The following is a 22005-nucleotide window of genomic DNA, read 5'->3' on the forward strand; positions in this document are numbered from 1 at the left end:
ACAACAGATACTCTGTGAGGTGAGTGGGGCTGAGAGACTTCAGAGAAGTGTGACTGGCCCAAGGTCAGCCACAGCTGCAGGTGGAGGAGCCGGGAAGCGAACCCGGTTCCCCAGATTACGAGACTACCGCTCTTAACCACTACACACACAGGCAGGTGTCTGTGCCACAAGTGAAGACCTTTTAAAAATAAAGGAGCATAATAAATCCTGGCTTCTATGTCATGGGTAGGCAAACTAAGGCCCGGGGGCCGGATCCGGCCCAATCGCCCTCTAAATCCGGTATGCTGACGGTCCGGGAATCAGTGTGTATTTTACATGAGTAGAATGTGTCCTTTTATTTAAATTGCATCTCTGGGTTATTTGTGGGGAATAGGAATTTGTTATTTTTTTTCTTTTCAAAATATGGTCCGGCCCCCCACAAGGTCTTAGGGACAGCGGACCGGCCCCCTGCTGAAAAAGTTTGCTGAGCCCTGCTCTATGTTAAAGTTGCCTTTCTCTCGCTTTGCATTCGCTTTTACATCTGAAGGCAAGCCTGTTTAGGGTAGTTTTTAATGTCTGATGTTTTATCTTGTTTTTAATATTCTGTTGGGAGCTGCCCAGAGTGGCTGGGGAAATCCAGCCAGATGGGCGTGGTATAAATAAATTATTATTATTATTATTATTATTATTATTATTATTATTATTATTACTTCTACTGCCTGTGTTTTAATGCTCTTGTCTTACTTTTTTTAGCACCATTTTAAACTTTTTGTCAGTTGCCCTGGGAACCTGTTGAAAGGCGAAGTATAAATCATGTCCATAACCAAATAAAGAGACTATGGAGGATACTTCCCAATTTAAAAGGAAAGCAATAGACTGAGGGCTCATATGGCAGGTGTGAGGTCCAAAAATGCACCAAGATGTGTTCTTTCTTTAGACTAAATCCTGACGTGTCCATAGCTCTCGAAATAGAATTCGCTAGGAACACACATTCAGGCAAACCTGAAGGGCTTGCCTTTACATATAAATAAAAGGACTAGGGCTTGTTCCAGTGAGAACAGACAGTCCTGGAAAACATATGTCAAGGGTACTAACAGCCCACAAACAACAAACAAGGAGACAATGTTAAATCTTCACAAAAGACAAAACGATCTAAATCTAAAACGTAGCCCAAATGCTATAAATCTGCTAAAGCAATGTAGAATAAATGCAGGACGGTAATCCTGCGGTGTCCTATTGGCTATAAGCTCCCTGAACTATGGAGGGACAGCGATGGGAAGTTGGGATGCTGTTCCTGAACATAGGATTCCAGGCTCTTTTAAATAAGGTCCTTCTGGAGTAAAACTGGCTGGCCCAAGAGAAAGGGAAAGAGTGCTGGTGATAATTGGGTGGCAAAACGAGAACAGGGCCTTCTCTGCAGTGGCTCCCCGTTTGTGGAATGCTCTCCCCAGGAAAGTTCGCCTGGCGCCTTCATTATACACCTCTCGGCGCCAGGCGTACCTTTTTAACTAGGCCTTTGGTCGATCTGATTTACATCTTATGCACTTAAAAAAAAAGATATTATTTTTTTTTGGTGGGGGGCTATTGGGTTGTTATTTTTATTTTTATTATGTATTTTGTGGTTGTTGTTTTTATTTTTATTCTGTGAACTGCCCTGAGACCCCCGTGTATAGGGCGGTATATAAATTTTAATAATAATAATAGAAGGCTCAACTATCTCACATACTCTGTGTCCTTGAAATCTTAATATGCCATAACAGTTAGGGCTGACTGCACATCCAGCCATGCAGAATGACCACACGGAAGAGAAAAAGAGCAGGATGATATCTGCATGCTCCAGTCTCTGACCTCTATGTATCCATCCATTATCTGTGAACAGAGCCATTCACGGGTTTGGCTAAACGCACAGAGGTTGGGGTGATGGAGGTCTGGCAACAGGTTGCGATTCTGTCATTTCTCCTTCACGTGCTCCTTTTTACAGAAAAACAGACAACGTCGAAATACCAGTGAAGGAAGGGGGTTTCCCAAACCCCAAACTGACTGTGCAGACAGTTTTAAACTGCACCAAAATCCCTATTTTTCCTTAGCTAGAATGCATAAACTTGAGCCGTTGAGCAAATGCATAACAAGAACACAGCTCTCTCCTTTATCAGTTTGTGACATCAAGGATGACCCTGACTGTACCAGTAAGAACAGAGAAAACATGTCTGTGCCTTATCTTATGTTCTGACCACAAAGACGCACAGACCCAAGTCTGGGAACAACGCCAGAGTGTGTCCTCGGAAATGGTGACCTCTGGCTCCAAGATAAGAGTAGGAACAGGAATATCCTTTTATGGTCAGGAGTGCAGGAAGGAAATCCCTTTTATGGTTAAGAGTGCCGGAGCAGGAACATCTGTGATGTCAACCTGCGTGTATAGGCTGACGTGGTTGGATTCCTGGGGAAGGAGGGAGAGGGTGTCTGGAGGATATATATACTGCATGAAACTTCTCATTTCTTTGGACTTGCTGTGGACACACCACGCAGGTGCCTTTCTGCTGTTCCGGAGAGCAGAAATAAAGAACTCTTTCTCTGAACCAACCCTCGGTGTCATTTGACTTCCTTCCTCCTGTCCGGGAGCAACGCAGACCCAATCGGTGAACTCCAATAAGGCTACACCAGCAGCCAATTTGCGCCCATGTTGTGATTCTAGGCTAGGTTCCTTGCCGCACAACCTGGGGGCTGATGAAACATGTAATAAATCATAACCGCAATATAATGACGTATGGCGAAAGTGAGCCGTTTTGCAATTCTTACCAGCCGGGATTATGCCAATCCTGATATTGCATTGGACTAATGGTGCTTTGGGGTTATTTTGATCTATGCCAGAATCCTTCTGCGTCTTTCCAATCAAACCATGCATCACTTCATTGAACATGCCGTCCCCACCAACACAAACAACACTGCCGGAAAATACACAAATTAAAATGCACACTCACAGCAAACGAAGGAATCAACAAATATGTCAAACACTCCCGACACAATAGATATGGTTCGCTTTATCAAGGAAGAAAGAAAAACCTCCCCTATCAAGTTCTTCAGGCTGGTTTACTGTGTGTCTTGAATTAATCCGTTCAAAATGTAATTTCAGATCACAGAACCTGTTTTACAGGGGGAGGGGGCAGAGTTGGGGCTAATTGTAAAATAATTCTCCCCTAGTTTCTGCTGTTCCTTTGCGAGTACTCACAGACATCGGTTGAAAACAAAACAGTAAACACAAGGCAGACATCAACATGGAATACTGTTCTTCTTCCAAATTACAGATATTTCACCTAATGAGTTACCATTCATAATCCCTACATAAGCCGCTGCTTCTTATCATTTTACAGCTGGGCTGCTGTTCTGAAGATTTTACCATGGACAGCAAGAGTTTGTGAGCGACTGAATGGTCCTTTCAACACCAGGTGTACAAATGGCTGGGAGATCATTTAAATGACCCAGCTACATTGGCAGGGACTAATCCTGCAGATATTTCCAATCAAATTCCTCACCAGTTGGTACTGCAAGATATAGCGGTACCTTGGTTCTCAAACATCTTGGCTCCCAAACGCCTCGGTTCCCAAACACCAAAAACCCAAAAGTAAGTGTTCTGGTTTGCTAACGTTTTTCAGAAGCTAAACATCCGATGCAGCTGTTGGCCATTGTTTCTGGGGCGCCTGCACCAATCAGAAGCTGCGCCGTGGTTTTTGAACATTTTGGAAGTCAAACGGACTTCTGAAATGAAGTTTGGTGCTTTTGTTTTTGCCATTTATTTTGCGTTTTTGTTTCTGAGGCTTTTTCAGTTAATTTGTTTTTGTGACTATGTGGAACCCAGTTCAGCTACTGGGTTCAGCTATTGATTGTGTGACTGCAGAAATGGATAAAAGCCCCCCATCCAAACAATGACTATCATCAGTGCAGGTAAGAATTAACTTTTTTAAATCATCTACAATACTGTCTTATTTATTTTATAGTACAGTACACTCATTATTGCTTTCATTTTATGGATCAATGGTCTCGTTAGATAGTAAAATTCATGTTAAATTGCTGTTTTAGAGGTTGTTTTTAAAAGTCTGGAACGAATTAATCTGTTTTGCATTCCTTTCTATGGGATAGCACGCCTTGGTTTTGGAACGCTTTGGTTATGGAACAGACTTCTGGAATGGATTAAGTTTGAGAACCAAGGGACCACTGTACCGGCTTTCTGCAATGGGGGAAATCTTCATTTGGGAAAGTTTTCAAGGAATACTGAGCTGCCAGGTCGATCCCCATTCAGGTGATGTTTAAATGCACAGCAGAAACGGGCATTAATTCGTTAGAGGCGGCTGAATTCTCCTACAGTTCAATAGCTGGCTGTGATATGTCGCAGAGACAGACAGAAAGCTCGACATGTCACATTTGGATAACAGGAAAGCCATCATCTCATCTAGCTCTGCATTTGCTGCCTCATCATCTGCTGTGAGATATCTGCCTATATTTGAAAAGACAAATTGAAACACATTTTCCCCCCTACCACAACTGCATTATCGTGAGCAACCGCTGCTCAAAGTTAACACCTCCTATCCAAAGCTCTCTCTTACGTTAGTGGGACCAAAGGGACAAAGACAGCAAGTGGAAATGATGCAGGATTGGTATAGAACGCTGGTAATTTGTCTGCTTGTAACCCCCGGCCGATCTGTCTATAACAACTAGAGCGTCCATATATTCCGAGGCTCGGGAATGATCCAGGACGCCTGTCCCGTCCTACAACCATTTCCATGCCCGGCGTAATTGGAATCTCAATACTATTTGACTCGGCGTTGTAGTAATTAGGGGAGGATTAATGCACGAGGAATTGTGACTTGGTGAGAAGGCCTTGCATTAGCAGGGCACATGGCGGTTTAATTAATCTCCGTCTTAGAGGGCGCGGCAGAAGCAGCGAATTAGCATTCCTATACCAGGTGCCCACGATCCTGAGATCTGTGTGTGTGTTGCAGGATTCAGGGGGAGGGAAAGAGAGCTGGGAATGCAGGCAACGCTTTCCCAGGACAGACAAGCCCTGCTATATGCATGGACCAGTTCTGTTGGATTATAGCCTGTATGCGCAGAAATAGGAGAGCAGAAGGGAAATTACCGCATTTTTCGCTCTATAAGATGCACCAGACCACAAGACGCACCTAGTTTTTGGAGGAGGAAAACAAGGAAAAAAATATTCTGAATCTCAGAAGCTAGAACAGCAAGAGGGAAAGCAGCAATCCCTCTTGCTGTTCTGGCTTCTGTGATAGCTGTGCAGCCTGCATTTGCTCCATAATATGCACACACATTTCCCCTTACTTTTTAGGAGGGAAAAAGTGAGTCTTATAGAGCAAAAAAATACGGTAGCTTGCTTGGGGATATCTCCCCACAGCCCAACCCATCTTCCTCCCAAAGGGCGATTAGAATTGGCTAAACTTTCTGAGAATATACCGGTGAGGATTATAAACACGCACAATGATAAATAAATGTGCTACGCCGTCGATAAGAGGGCATCATTAGGCATTACAAAGCGCTCCTGTAAGATTTATGGGCCGAGAGGAACTTCTGTTTCACTGGGCATGAATTAAGGCATCGCCGTTTCTCACGCGTCTCCTAAATTATCAGAAAGCAAAGGCAACGAGCATTTGAGCAGCACGCTCTGCAGTCTGGAAAACTAGCTGCTAGAGGACCATGAAAATTTGGGTCCCGGGCTTTTGGGACTCGTCTACCCGCATGTTATCTGAAACCAAAGCGTCGCATTGGTTGCCAGATGTGAAATACCACATTTTTTGCTCTATAAGACTCACTTTTTCCCTCCTAAAAAGTAAGGGGAAATGTGTGTGCGTCTTATGGAGTGAATGCAGGCTGCGCAGCTATCCCAGAAGCCAGAACAGCAAGAGGGATTGCTGCTTTCTCTGCGCAGCGATCCCTCTTGCTGTTCTGGCTTCTGGGATTCAGAATATTTTTTTTCTTGTTTTCCTCCTCCAAAAACTAGGTGCGTCTTGTGGTCTGGTGTGTCTTATAGAGCGAAAAATACGGTATGTTGGCATTATTTTCAGCTCTCCTACGCCACTAGAGAAAATGCAAGGTGTGCCAAAGCCCACTCGGCAGTACGATGCCCCGATGGTTTCAAAACATCACAGGGACATCTCCGTCCCCTAAGACTACAATACTAAGCAGGCTCTCTTGGGGGTTCGTTTATGAATCGATAGGGACTGCGGCCTCAGCAGGTGCCTGGGAATAAGGTCAGAAAGAGAGGCCCTAAATCGGGTGGCTGAAGCAAGCTCCTGGCAGCAATCTGCACCCTAAAGGGGATTCCCAAATTAGTGGGCCGTCATTCCAGTTGTCTATTAAGCAGGGCACATGCAGACTGTCTACTTTACCTAAAAAAACAGATTAATGTAAGAGAGAAAGAGAGAACTTACCCATCGTATTTCTCTAGATTAACTTCAAGTAAGTTATCCCTAGCATGATTAGCACGTTCAGTGACTGAGGGGGGAAAGAAAAGGAACAAACAGCTTTAGGACATAATATTAAAAGGAGGATCATATGTGCACATAAATGGCTAAGAAAGGGAGAAAACTACTGGTTTATGACCATTTTGGTTCCTGACACTTATTGTTGCAGCTGCCTGAGGGAGGATTGTGATAAACCATATCATATTTGACCAAGCTGCAGCTCCACCCATTGCTACGTGGGGTGTCATCCAGGACTAGCCCATCTATTTTACGTACTGTAACTCTGCTGCCATTTTTTATTGATTGCAATTTGGTAATCATTCGCTGCAATTGCTGAGAGTGAATTCCTGTTATAATAACCTGCTGTTATTTTGAGAGTTCACCTTGCGGCGCATTATTATATTCTTATGGGTTATTTATTGCTTTATTCAATACAAGTTCATTTAAAATGCAGGGGTTTTTCGTGATCAGGTTGCGTGATCTTTGTTGCATGTTCTGTTGTTTGTTCTGCCTGCAAACCGCCTTGTGTATAGCAACATAGAAAGACGTTATGGAATGCAGATATGGCTCATTTGTGAAACAGAGCAGGGCTGCAGTAATAATAATAATAATAATAATAATAATAATAATAATAATAATAATAATAATAATTTATACTCCACCCTCCCCAGCCAAGGACGGGCTCAGGGCGGCTAACAAGCAATAATAAAAACAAGTTGGATGAATACAACTTAAAAACAAGATTAAAATACAACAATTAAAATACTGAAACATTAAAATATTAAAATGCAGCCTCATCACAGGAGGAGAAAGGAAAAAGAAAGAAGGGGAGGGAATCAAATTGGCTCCAAGCCAAAGGCCAGGTGGAACAACTCTGTCTTACTGGCCCTGCGAAAAGAAATCAGATCCTGCAGGGCCCTGGTCTCATGAGGCAGAGCGTTCCACCAGGCCGGAGCCACAGTTGAAAAGGCCCTGGCTCTGGTTGAAGCTAATCTAATTTCCTTAGGGCCCGGGACCACTAGGGTGTTGCTATTTATGGATCTTGAGGCTCTCCGTGGGGCATACCGGGAGAGGCGGTCCCGTAGGTCCGAGGCCGTGAAGGGCTTTAAAGGTCAAAAGCAGCACCTTAAATCTCACCCTGTACTCCACCGGGAGCCAGTGCAGCTGGAAAAGCACTGGGTGAATATGCTCCCATGGCAGAGACCCCGTGAGGAGCCTCGCTGCAGCATTCTGTACCCGCTGGAGTTTCTGGGACAGCTTCAAGGGCAGCCCCGCGTAGAGCGAATTACAGTAGTCAAGCCTGGAGTAAACTCGCCTCCATGGGCAAACTGCAACCACAACGTACACTGCCACAATTGTGGCATGCCAGCTTCTTCACTTCTTGCTTGTATGATAGCATACCCCGCAACATTCCTCTGATGAAAATAGGGACGTCTTACTCCATAATGATACCGTATTGACCCGAATATAAGCTGCACTCTCAAATAAGCTGCAAAATTCAAGGGCTTCTCAGGGGAGGCTTGGGAGTGGGGGGGTGGGCTGGGCAACTTTGCCCCCACGCTTCCGGGCTGCCTCCTGGGTGGGGGGTGGGGGTCTCACTCTCGTAAGGCCATGAATATAAGCCACACTTTAACTTTTCACAGTTGGGATTTGGGAAAAAATAGTACAGCTCATATTCAGCCCAGTATGGTAATTTTTATATTTATACCCCACACATCTTACTGGGCAGTTTCCAACATGTATATAAAAACATCATAAAACATTTAAAAAAAACCCTTCCCTATACAGGATCGCTTTCAGACGGCTCGGGGCTCGGATAACTCCATACCCTCCAACATTTCTCCAATGAAAATAGGGACTTCCTAAGGAAAAGTGGGACATTCCGGGATCAAATCAGAAACCGAGATGGCTTTTCTAAATCAGAGACGTCCCTGGAAAATGGGGACACTTGGAGGGTCTGTGATAGAGCCTGGCCTGTAGAAATTTCACCAGATTTCTGCCAGCCCCGTGGCCTCAAACGCTGTTTCCTATTCCCAGCTAGCAAATGCTTCCCTTTGGGGCAATGACCCAAGTTTCCTATGGAAAAAAAATGGACCATTATTCCAGCAAAAGAAGGAAGCGCATAATAGCTGGATAAGAAAAGGGGTAAGAAGCTTTTGGTCATCAACCTCCTTGAAAGGAAAACAACAATCTTGTAATCTATATTCAGCATGGATTTGGAAAATATCTATGCCAGTGCCAAATATGAGGTGAACCCTGTACAAACAACATGGCTGCAAAATGCTTGGAGTTTTCACAGCACCTTTCTAGAAATACACACACATAGTAAATTGCCAGAAAGCCTTCCAGCAACATGCACAAAGGCCTGTCCCAATCTCTTAGGAGTCTTTCTCAGCCTAGTGATGGCAATCTGAACTCGAGCAAGGCTGTGTACATTTAGGAAAGAGGGAGAGGCTCAGGTGCCACTGTGCAGTGCTTGTTCTCTTGTTGACAACTGAAAAAGCGCATGCAAATGTTTTCAGGTGGAGTTTTCCTTTTGTGCTATGCATGCTTATTTGTTTATTTGAGGACTGAGAAAGCACTCTGCATCCAGAGAATTAAATGAGCACTGTGGAGCTTCCAGGGAGCTGCAAAACCTTGCAGCTGTTTCTCAACAAACGGGCATTTTGCACTACGATGCACTCGGGGTTGACCTGAGATCCAACCCCAGAGGCTGGATGCGGAAATGCAGCTGGGATGTGGAATCTGCGCCATGGTTTGTGCAATCAGAACCAGTGAAGGCAGTGAAGGTCCTGTGTGAGTGTCTGGAGGCGGTTGGAGGATGGATGGCGGCTAACAGATTGAGGTTGAATCCTGACAAGACAGAAGTACTGTTCTTGGGGGACAGGAGGAGGGCTGGTGATGGATTCCCTGGTCCTGAATGGGGTAACTGTGCCCCTGAAGGACCAGGTGCGCAGCCTGGGAGTCATTTTGGACTCACAGCTGTCCATGGAGGCGCAGGTCAATTCTGTGTCCAGGGCAGCTGTCTACCAGCTCCACCTGGTACGCAGGCTGAGACCCTATCTGCCTGCAGACTGCCTCGCCAGAGTGGTGCATGCTCTGGTTATCTCCCGCTTGGACTACTGCAATGTACTCTACGTGGGGTTACCTTTGAAGGTGACCCGGAAACTACAACTAATCCAGAACGCAGCAGCTAGACTGGTGACTGGGAGCGGCCGCCGAGACCATATAACACCGGTCTTGAAAGACCTACATTGGCTCCCAGTATGTTTCCGAGCACAATTCAAAGTATTGGTGCTGACCTTTAAAGCCCTAAACGGCCTCGGTCCAGTATACCTGAAGGAGCGTCTCCACCCCCATTGTTCTACCCGGACACTGAGGTCCAGCACCGAGGGCCTTCTGGCGGTTCCCTCACTGCGAGAAGCCAAGTTACAGGGAACCAGGCAGAGGGCCTTCTCGGTAGTGGCGCCTTCCCTGTGGAACGCCCTCCCACCAGATGTCAAAGAGAACAACAACTACCAGACTTTTAGAAGACATCTGAAGGCTGCCCTGTTTAGGGAAGCTTTTAAAGTTTGATGTATTACAGTATTTTAATATTTTTTTGGAAGCCGCCCAGAGTGGCTGGGGAAGCCCAGCCAGATGGGCAGGGTATAAATAATAAATTATTATTATTATTATTATTATTATTATTATTATTATTATAACTGGGTTGCGTTGCGGCACAACTTTCCTTGCATAGGTTCAGTGGCAAACCTCTGTTGCGTAACAGCATTGACATGGAATTAAGTTAAAGGAAGTTCTTTCTAAAACATGCATCAGATGAAGGAATGCATTTTATAACAGACCATTTTTACATTACTCACCTATAACATCTGTTGAAATGGAGGCTAGGCTAAACAATGGAGCTACCTTTTGTTCATAGATCTTCTCTCCTTGTTTTTTCCCACCGTACGGATTAATATATACAAGCAAGTGCTTTGGTCTAGAGGCTGCCAAAGTGGAAAAAGGGTATACCAGTTAAAACTAAATAGTTTTTAGGATTATTCGCTCCTAAATTCCTTCATGCGCATCAGCGGGTTGTTTTTACAAAGGAATTTAGAGGGCCAAGTTCATTGGAAATAATGATTCAAATGTAATAAACACTGTCACGACTGAACAGAGTACCAAAAGATTCCCACAAACAATGTCATACCATCTTTTTTTTTTTTTTTTTGCATTTTAAGCCCTATTCCAGCATTCTTTCCCTTTTTCAGTTTTTTAAAAAGATGTTCAAGTGATAGGCAAGAAAATGGATAAGGGTTCATGATTTTTTTGGAGATATGTATAGTTAACTGACGCTGTGGGTTAAACCACAGAGCCTAGGATTTGCTGATCAGAAGGTCGGCGGTCCGAATCCCTGCAATGACGGGGTGAGCTCCCGTTGCTCGGTCCCTGCTCCTGCCAACCTAGCAGTTCAAAAGCACGTCAAAGTGCAAGTAGATAAATAGGTACCGCTCCGGCGGGAAGGTAAACGGCGTTTCCGAGCGCTGCTCTGGTTCGCTAGAAGCGGCTTAGTCATGATGGCCACATGACCTGGAAGCTGTACGCCGGCTCCCTCGGCCAATAAAGCGAGATGAGCGCTGCAACCCCAGAGTCGGCTACGACTGGACCTAATGGTCAGGGGTCCCTTTACCTTTATAGTTAACTGAACTATAATTACTTTGGATAATTTTATCCCATTTTCCTCCAATAAATTCAAAGCAGCCAGGCTACTTCTCCACCCCCCTTTTATTTATTTAATGCTTTATTAACCGTAGTTACATCCATACATCAAAGACATTTCATAGTCTGTAAATCAAACTCATCAAGATAAAATTCCATCCAAGAGGTGCAGGATATATTTTCATAAATTTGACTAACCGTCCTTCCCAACATCTTTTCACTCCAGTAAACCTGTTGCCTAAATTTATCAGCAAAATCATAATAAAATATTAACATGCATCTATGTGTATTATATATCTGTTTTAACCCATTTAACCTTTATTTACAGAGCTTATTCAAAAGCTGCTACCAAATTCAGATTGCAACACTTATTTTTTAAGTAACTCTTTAGAGGTTTCCAATGAACTCCTGTTTTTTCTTATCTTTAATCTACTTCTCCTACACTTATGTCCCAGATGGTACTAGACTTCATGCATCATCCCTGACCATTGGCCATGCTGGCCAAGGTTGCTGGAAGTTGGAATAATGCCAAAGGAGAGGACCAGAGATTCTCCATCCCTAGTCTACAACAGGGCCATGTTAACACTATACATTCTTTCTCTGCCCAAAATTCCCTGCAAAGAAGGATTGATTGTTAAACCGCTCTGGCAATTGGTAGCTCTAGGAGGCAAATGGCGGGTCCTAATGACTCTAGGCACCTGTAACAAACCCCTTGCCCCGTTTTTTCTTTGCTGTACTCAAGGATTTTGATCTCCGTCCAAGGCAGTGGAGGAAACAAGTTGCGCATCGAGAACTTACTCTGCAAATCAAGTAATTCTCTGAGCGCATGCATCCACTGATTACACAGTTGCTCATTAATGCACCAGAAGGTTACGTCTTTGCACCGCCAGCGGTGATTATGTACTCTCTTCACATAGTGCACTGCAAACAAAGAAAAAAGGGTCATGTATACATGAGGCAGAATTCCGTCTGAAGAGTCCTTTAAACGCGGGGTGAAATTAACTCCAGAAAACATAATGGAACTTAGTATTTATACAGAGGTTGGTAGGGTTCAAAGAACTCTGCGTGCATTATCTCATTAAAACGTACAACAATCCAATAAGATAGACTGGCATCGCTATCCCTGAACTGCAGCTGGGAATTTGAGGCAGAAGAAAAAAGAAAAAGACGCCGAATCCAGAAGTGGGCGTGAGCCTAATTTGACTAGCTCCGCCCCCAGTGTCACATGTCCCAAGTAGCCCCACCCCATGTGATCTGGAACCCAGAGCAAGGGCTCCCTCTCTGCAGACATTCACACTGTATACATACAAACTTGGGGGTGGGGCTATTAATTAAGGCCCCATCCACTTATTAGACCAACGCATGAAACATAATTCTGAATGGGACGAGAGAGATCACCAAGTCAGTTATACGGCACAGACGAGATTTGACTTCCTAATCAACGTTCCTGTCTTTCAGTTGATATGTGACAGTAGCTTCAAGGTATGGGCACCAAAAATGGGGAAGGCATTCCAAATCAAACTTTAATTTTATAAAGCCGGCTGAAGGTCTTTCGGAAACAGCCTCCGACTCTCCAGATTTGGGGAAAAGACCCTGGAAAGTCTACTTTCAGGTGTCAGCTATCACTGCAAAGCGTGGAACGCCCCAAACTCAGCCCTCCAGATGTTTTGGGACTACAGTTCCCATCATCCTTGACCACTGGTCCTGTTAGCTAGGGATGATGGGATTTGTAGTCCCAAAACATCTGCAGGGCCGAGTTTGGGGATCCCTGTCCTATGCAAACAAAGTTATATGTAAAGATTCATTTCAAGGTACCCAGAATGTCTCATATTCCAACACTGTAAAAGGAAAATCCTCTATTTATTCAAAAGGTATTAAAAGGAATAAGAAACAAATCGAGAGCTTGCCCTTTCACCTCAGACAGGCAGGGCTTCTAATTTTTTTAAGGTTTATATTTTGAAGTCAAGTAGGTCTTCCTCTTCCTTTGGGGGAAAAAAAGAAGAAGAATCTGTTGTAAGGTAATAATTAATAATTACCATTTTTTAAAGTGCAGATACAAGGCAGAAAACCCTGACCATTTAATGGATTCAGTAGGGGCAAGATTTAGCAGGACTTTAGGTTAAAAACAAGCAAACACTTTGGGCATTTGAGCAATCAATAAACCCTTGGTTAAGTTTATAGCTATGCCATCAATTTAAAAAAACTCTTATATATTATATGTACATAAAATATGGAGCACATGTGAAAACATGCATCCTGTCGCTATTCTAAAGCACTTAATAATGCCGTATAATTTGAAGCTTGTGTGTGGTGAAAATTCACACACACTAAGTCTAGGCATATACCCTAGTGGGACAAAAGACAAATTCAAAGCCATTTATTGCTTGCTTTCCCTTAATATGCTCCCTAAAGGTCCGTTTTCTGCAAGATACGCAGAGGGGTATGGTAGTTAATGATGCTATTGTGTTCTGCAGTGGAAATCAGAGTAGTTTTGCGGCAATTTCTCCACTCAGAATTGAGGGTTGGTGAGGGTGGAATACAGATTATGTTATGCCAAGTGGTAACTTACTCCAAACGATTTCTTGGCGAGAAATCCAAGAAAGCAGATGAGTGGTAAGATTTCTCTCACCGCTTGGAAGAATATTGCAAACATTTAGCAAACAGGTGTTTTAAAAAACGATGCTGCTGTTGTGTTTTACCTGTGAATGCATGCGGCTTTGCCATTTTCTGCCATTTCCCACTATTAGATTGTTTCTTATCGATTTCTGTTTCCTCGACAGCAATAATCTCAGATATGGGCACGGCGCAGCTCTCTGCGAAAAAGAGATAGAGCAGTGTTGTGAGGAAGATCTACACAGTATCAGAGTGCTTCGGCTTCTGCTTCTAGAAGAAAATGCGAAAAATTAAGAGGTACGATTCGACATGCAGGTACGAAGGCCCGACCAAACTGCAGTAACGGAAAGGTGTGCCATTTTATTGGGAGGTAACTACCCTGAATATTCAGGATACGCTCTGAGAACAAAAGACTTTTAGAAAAGATGCTTGACAAGTCATAATGACGGCATTAAAAAGGTAAAGGACCCCTGACAGTTAAGTCCAGTCGCGAACGGCTCTGGGGTTGCGGCGCTCATCTCACTTTATTGGCCGAGGGAGCTGGCGTACAGCTTCTGGGTCACGTGGCCAGTATGACCAAGCCGCTTCTGGCGAAACCAGAGCAGCGCACGGAAACGCCAGAGTGGTACCTATTTATCTACTTGCACTTTGACGTGCTTTCTAACTGCTAGGTTGGCAGGAGCTGGGGCAGAGCAACGAGGAGCTCACCCCGTCACGGGTATTCAAACCGCCGACCTTCCGACTGGTAAGCCCAAGGCTCGGTGGTTTACGCCACAAATATGAGAGGCTACCTACTTTATACTAAGTTAGAGAATACAAGATGATTGTATTCTCTCTAACAAACCTTCATGGGCCCAGAGATCTTCAATGGAGGCCCTTCTCTTGGTCTCTCCACCCTCACAGTCCTCACAACTTGGTGGGGACGGGGTTCAGGGCCTTTTCGGTGGCTGCTTCCAAACTGTAGAACTCCCTACCTAAAGAAATTAGACTGGCTCCTCCTTGTTGTTGTTCTTCTGGCAGGTGCAGACCTTATTCTAACAGGCATTTAGAAACTGACTTTTTAAAGGAAAGGGCTGGTGCTCTGATGTTGTTGTTATCTATATTTTTAATAGATATTTTGTACAGTGGTACCTCGGGTTAAGTACTTAATTCGTTCCGGAGGTCCGTTCTTAACCTGAAACTGTTCTTAACCTGAAGCACCACTTTAGCTAATGGGGCCTGATGCTGCTGCCGCGCCACCAAAGCGTGATTCCGTTCTCATCCTGAAGCAAAGTTCTTAACCCGAGGTAATATTTCTGGGTTAGCGAAGTCTGTAACCTGAAGCGTATGTAACCTGAGGTACCACAGTATATGTGCTGTTTTCATTCTGTGAGTATGTTTTATGGACTATATTTTCAATGTTTTTAGTTTCTTCTATTTTATCTGTAAGCTGATTCCTGGTCTGAGGAAAAGGCGGGTAATAATAATAATAATAATAATAATAATAATAATGTCATGCATCTGACTGTGCAAGTCCTCTAAGGCAGAAAGCAGGTCTTTCCCTTTATACAGATGTTTCCCTTCAAGCCAGATGAGGGAAAACCCTTTGCTTCCAAAATATTGTTACAAAGGTTGGGTGCCATCCCCAATCTGTGCCAAGATTCCAGCCACTCTGTGCTCCTTTGAGTAGCAAGACATGGCAGAGACTGTCACAGCTTTAAGAAATATGATTTATTCACATATTTACACCAGAGTTGGGAGGGAGGGAGCCTAGAACTAGCAACACAGTCAATTCAAGAGGGGATTGTTTCCCACCGCAGCGCAGCACTGGAGCTCAAGCCATCTCTGCCAGCCTGCCAAAGTCTTTTTTTCTCTCCCTTCTTCTTCCCAGCACACATTTCCTGTTATCACTTCTGTAAATCCCATCACCTTGGCAACCTCTGTTTGCCCAGGACCACGGATTCCTTTTTGTCATGTTAACACCTCTATCCCAGGTGAGGCCCTGGCCTCTGAAAGGAAGCTCAGCCTGTATTTCTCCACTGGCTTCCCTCCAAAACTCCAAGTATAGGGTTGCCATATTTCAAAAAGTGAAAATCCCGACACAAAAGTGCGTGGGGTGCCCTGCGTCCAGATTTTCCCAGTCATTTCAGCGATTTCCACCCACAAGCTGTTCACAAAGGCTGAATACCAGCTGTGTCTCGGAAATTCCAGATACATGGCAACCCTATCAAATATTAACTCGATTCTGACGTTCATTCATTTACTGGGTTTAGGGCAGGAGTCAGAAAACTTTTTCAGCAGGGGGCTGGTCCACTGTCCCTCAAACCTTCTGGGGTGCCAGACTATATTTGGGGGGTGGGGGGAAATGAACGGATTCCTATGCCCCACAAATAACCCAGAGATGCATTTTAAATAAAAGGACACATTCTACTCATGTAAAAACACCAGTCAGGCCCCACAAATAACCCAGAGATGCATTTTATATAAAAGGAAACATTCATGTGGCCAGCATGACCAAGCCGCTTCTGGCGAACAAAAGCCGCGCATGGAAACACTGTTTACCTTCCTGCCGGAGTGGTACCTATTTATCTACTTGCACTTTGACGTGCTTTCGAACTGCTAGGTTGGCAGGAGCAGGGACCGAGCAATGGGAGCTCACCCTGTTGCGGGGATTCGAACCGCCGACCTTCTGATCGGCAAGCCCCAGCGGCACAGTGGTTTAACCCACAGCACCACCCGCGTCCCGCAAATGAACCTGGCGCCTAGCTAACTCTGAACACTGTCTGGGGGTGGAGGAAACTGTGGCCCTCCAGATGTGGTTGGACCGTTAACAACCTGGCCATTGGCTATGCAGACAATGGCTGATGGGAGACGGAGTCTAACAACATCTGGAAGACCAGAGATTCCTCACCCCTGTCCAAGGGGTGGGGGGAAACTACAGACACTGATGTTTTTGGCAAGCCTGGTACTATTTTTTTATATATATATAAATATTTATTAAGTTTTCCAATTTTATGCAAACACAAAAAGAAAAAGAAAAAGAAAAATATTAAAAACAAATCAATTTCAATAACAATTTTTCAATAACATGTTTCTTTGACTTCCTCATACCTCCCCTTCTTGTTTTCTAGTTCAAATTGTTAATCCAGCAAATCCTAATCTCTTAACATTCCTTTTAATTAACACCTTATTTTCCAATCAACTTTTTAAATTTTATGACTTAAACAATTTTAATCCCTGTTATCTTTATCATAACAGCTAGAAACCACAAAAGTTCAATCCAGCATCTTTTCAAAGTTCATTAATTTTGTAATATTTCTGTAAATAATCCTTAAATTTCTTCCAATCTTCTTCTGCCGACTCTTCTCCCTGGTCGCGGATTCTGCCGATCATTTCTGCCAGTCCCATACAGTCAATCAACTTCATCTGCCATTCTTCCAGAGTGGGTAGATCTTGAGTCTTCCAGTGCTTTGCTATAAGTATTCTTGCTGCCGTTGTAGCATACATAAAAAAAGTTCTCTCCTTCTTTGGCACCAAATGGCCGACTATGCCCAAGAGAAAAGCCTCTGGTTTTTTCAAGAAGGTATACTTAAATACCTTTTTCATTTCATTATAAATCATTTCCCAGAAAGCCTTAATCTTTGGGCACGTCCACCAAAGGTGAAAGAATGTACCTTCAACCTCCTTACATTTCCAACATTTATTATCGGGCAAATGATATATTTTTGCAAGCTTGACTGGGGTCATGTACCACCTGTATATCATTTTCATAATATTCTCTCTTAAGGCATTACATGCCGTAAATTTCATACCTGTGGTATGAAATTCTCCCTATTACAAAAGGCCTTCATTCTTGACTTGGCCTATTTTTCCCCCTTCACCTTTTTATTCTTGACTGACTGCATAGGGCTGTGTTGTGTTACAGGACTTCCTGTTATGTAAGAGGCCAGTCTCACCAGACAGCTCATCAACTGGTACTTCCCTTATGTATTAATCTTCCTCAGGTAAACAATGCTTATTTTGGCAGGAGATCAAAGCATCCAGCAGTGCACTTTATTATTGCCGAAGACTTTTTTATCTCGTTCCCAAAGCCTCGCATTGTCTCGCTTGCGGGTTCTTTGGTTCTCTTTCAATGTATTTTTTGGTTGCAAAAGGAGAGCTTCCTGTTTCCTGCAATGGCCCGATCAGATGAAGATTCAGGAGTAGCGTTACAAATCTTTAAAAATGTTGAGTTAAATAGCTCCAGAAGTAGGTCAGGTTCTCAAGTTCATTAAAGAAGGCCATATTCAACAATCCTGGCATTTTACCACTTATTGACACACAAAGCTTAAGGTGGATTTGAAAGTATTGATATAAAATGAACAAGTGAAGCAGAGAGTTAGTTGAAGAGGCCATAGAGATATTTAAAAGAGAGAGAGAGAGAGAGAGAGGGACAGAAAACAAACGAAGAAGCCTGTTCTCTGGCTTTTAAGATCTTTTTATCTAACAGAATGCCAGTGGCATGTCAAAATTTCTCTCAATCCAGCCCCAATTTCCATCCCCATCATTAGGCACAGTGAGACGATCACTTCAGGCAGCAGATCTTTGCTGGGCTGGGAAGGGCAGGTGGATAAAAATCAATGATTAAATAAATAAATAAATAAATGATTTAAAAAAGAAATAAAAAATCAGATTTTTTTTATTTAAATCAGATTTTTTTTATTTAAATCGGATTTTTTAAATTTAAGTCGGAACTTTTTGATTTAAATCGGAACTTTTTGATTTAAATTGGATTTTTAAAATAAAATGCTTCTGGATGATTTCCCCCCCCCCCCCAAATATAGTTTTCTATTTAAGTTACATTATAGACCAAAGGCTATTCATCAGGTAATAAGGATTTGTTTTAAGTTTTTCATGTGTGCTAAAATTCAGTCTGGTGTTTTTATTTAAAAAAAATTGTTTAACCACATCTGTTAACGAACATGGATACATATACTATAATGTTATTGTTTTAGTTAAATAAATTGTTTAAATTGTTATTCAGGAAATGATTCTTCTTCTCCTTCCAATAAAGTACAGCAGGTAAGTTGTGCAAATATAAACAGATAACTTATTAAACCTCACAATAATTTCATAATTATCTGTCTGCGTATTTCTAATAGCATAACCAAACCAGTAATTTTTGATATAACTGTAAAAACTACTCTGAAAATTTATTATTCCAAAAACCTTCATCTGGTTGCAAATAATAAGCTGATACCAGCAAAAATGAGGGTTTCTGTAAAAAGAAAAAAAAGGGGGGATTTACCGTATTTTTCCATCTATAAAATGCCCCCATGTATAAGACGTCCTGTATTTTTGGGGACTCCGATTTAAGAAAATGGGGGGAGATGTATCTTTGTATAAGATGCCCCCTATTTTCTGACATTATTTTTTAGGGGGGGAAACCTAGTCTTATACACAGAAAAATACGGTAAATCAAGTCTTACTGACTAGTGATTTAAATCGATTTGATTTAAATCACATCCACCCTGGTTGGAATCATAGAACTGTAGAGTTGGAAGGGACCCCAGCAGTCATCTAGTCCAGCCCGCTACAATGCCCCTACTACTACTACTACTAATACAGTGGTGCCTCGCAAGACAAAATTAATTCGTTCCGCAAGTTTTTTCTTCTTGCGAGTTTTTCGTCTTGCAAAGCACGGTTTCCCATAGGAATGCATTGAAAATCAATTAATGCGTTCCTATGGAGACCGCTTGCCAGGCTGGCGGTGCGGAGAAGGGCTTTTCTCCCCACCGCAAGCCTTCAGGACAGGTATGGGAACAGAGGGGAAGGCGCGCAGCGCTTCTCCTCTGTTCCCGGGGCTTGCGGTGGGAGGAGGGTTTTTCCTCCCCACCGCCAACATTCAGAACAGCATTCTGAATGCTGGCGGTGGGAAGGAAAACCCTCCTCCCACCGCAAGTCTTCAGGACAGCCATCCGAAGGCTGGCGCGGGGAAAAGGTCTCTCCGCCCCACCACCAGCCTTCGGAGCAGCCTTCCGAAGGCTGGCGGTGGGGCGGAGAGACCTCCTCCCGCCGCCAGCCTTCTGAGCAGCCTTTCGAAGGCTGGCGGTGGGGCAGAGAGACCTCCTCCCGCCGCCAGCCTTCGGGGGAGCCTTCCGAAGGCTGGCGGCAGGAGGAGGTCTCTCCGCCCCGCCGCCAGCCTTCGGGGGAGCCTTCCGAAGGCTGGCGGCGGGAGGAGGTCTCTCCGTCCCTCCGCCAGCCTTCCGAGGAGCCTTCCGAAGGCTGGCGGCGGGAGGAGGTCTCTCCGCCCCACCGCCAGCCTTACGGGGAGCCTTCCGAAGGCTGGCGGCGGGAGGAGGTCTCTCCGCCCCACCGCCAGCCTTCGGAGGAGGTCCGAGGACAGTGGGGAAGACGCGCTGCGCTTCCCCGCTGTCCTGGAGATTTCCCTATGGGCTTTCGTCTTGCGAAGGAAGCCCATAGGGAAATTCGTTTTGCGAAGCGCCTCCAAAACGGAAAAACCCTTTCATCTAGCGGGTTTTTCGTCTTGCGAGGCGTTCGTCTTGCGGGGCACCACTGTAATAATAATAATAATAATTTACTATTTATACCCCGCCCATCTGGCTGGCCCGAATATTAAAATACAATCATCTATTAAACATTAAAAGCTTCCCTAATGGATGGATGCAGCAGAATGGCGGGAGGCCAAAGAGACCTCAGCTTTAGTGGGCTGTGGGAGATGGTGAGAGAACCTCCAGCTTCAGGCCAAATCTGGATCTGGCCCCTGGCACTCCTCATAAACCAGTCCCTCTTCCCTGCTCGCTGCCTCCTCAGCAGGTAAAGCAGAATGCTCTCTTCCTGCTTGACAAGCCTGATTGGCACTGTATTTTGCTTCCTCAGCAGTACAGAAGCCAGCAGATCTGGCAAAGCAGAGACAGAACTCTTTGCTTCTCTGGGTGGCTGTTATTTCCGTACAATGCCATTGAGAAATGGAGCATGAAAGTCAAGGGAGCTGAATGGGGGTGTCTCTATGTGGCCCCAATCCACTTTTCTCGGAGGAAATGCAGCCTTGCTAGAGCCAGGTGGGCTAGGGGGAGGCACCCCTGCAGGAGAAATAACCAGTTGTCTTCAAATCGACTTGGGACTCTGGGAGAAGCCATGGATCATATGAGATTATTTATCCTTATACGAGTTACGGAATACCATATTTTTCGCTCCATAAGACGCACCTGACCATAAGACGCACCTAGTTTTTAGAGGAGGAAAACAAGAAAAAAATATTCTGAATAAAACAGTGAATGTATGATATTTGTGGTTCATGCTGCGGCCACAGACATGTGATTTGACGGTGAGTTTGGGGTAGCCCAATGCAAAAATCCTGAGGATCCATGGGCTTTTACCTCCCCCCTCCCAGGAAGCCTCCTTTATCGCTAGCGTCCCTTATCTCCCCTCCGATCCCTTGCCGATCAGCTCCTCAGCGGCTTCGTTTCAATACCCCCTTCCCTCTTTCTAAAAAAAAAAAAAAGCATGATCTGCTTTTTGCCCCTGGGCAATTCGGCTCCAGGGACCACACATTCACTCCATAAGACGCACAGACATTTCCCCTTACTTTTTAGGAGGAAAAAGGGGCGTCTTATGGAGCGAAAAATACGGTATGTGCCTGTCCTGTTATTCAGTGAAGTCAGTTGCATAGCGGCTAATAAATAATAATAATAATAATAATAATAATAATAATAATAATAATAATAATAATAATTTATTTATATCCCGCCCTCCCCAGCCGAAGCCGGGCTCAGAGCGGCTAACAACAATAAAAGTAACACAGTTTACATAAAATCACAATCAATTAACTGAAATACATTCTAAAATCAATTCATTCTAAAATTAATTCAGAATCAAATTAATGGCAACCATTGGGCTAGAGTTCTATGAGGATTACCAAAGGATAAGAATGCTTTGGTTTAAGAACAGGCTTCCGGAACGGATTAAGTTCGTAAACTGAGGTACCACTGTACTAGAATACAAAACTGGAAAATAGTGAAGCAGTAAAACAGGGCAGAGGAGTGTTTAATACCCAAAAACCGATCAAACGTGTTTTTGCTGTGAAAAGGAAGCAGCTGCTCAGACTCCCCCCCCCCCGAAAGGTGTGTCCATAGCTTTGGGGCTGCAGCAGGAAAGGCTCTGCTCTTGGTACAGACGAAGAACACATCGACTTTGGTCTAACTCAGGCTTCCTCAGCCTCGGCCCTCCAGATGTTTTGGGACTACAACTCCCATGATCCCTA

The 22005-nt window shown here is 44.1% G+C and overlaps 1 protein-coding gene across 1 annotated transcript in view; it reads right to left on the reverse strand.

Annotated features, from left to right (window-relative positions):
* CERK (ceramide kinase) overlaps window positions 1–22005 on the reverse strand; it is a 43973-nt gene that overhangs the window by 17154 nt on the left and 4814 nt on the right. The window contains exons 2-6 of the mRNA XM_083575218.1: window positions 13850–13963; window positions 11949–12071; window positions 10313–10438; window positions 6417–6480; window positions 2776–2921 (exon numbers count right to left, since the gene is read on the reverse strand). Of these exons, the coding sequence (XP_083431344.1) occupies window positions 2776–2921; window positions 6417–6480; window positions 10313–10438; window positions 11949–12071; window positions 13850–13963 (573 nt within the window). The remainder of the gene's footprint in view (window positions 1–2775; window positions 2922–6416; window positions 6481–10312; window positions 10439–11948; window positions 12072–13849; window positions 13964–22005) is intronic.

This window comes from Podarcis filfolensis (genome assembly GCF_964270895.1).
Source record: "Podarcis filfolensis genome assembly, chromosome: 10".
Taxonomy (NCBI): Eukaryota; Metazoa; Chordata; class Lepidosauria; order Squamata; family Lacertidae; genus Podarcis; species Podarcis filfolensis.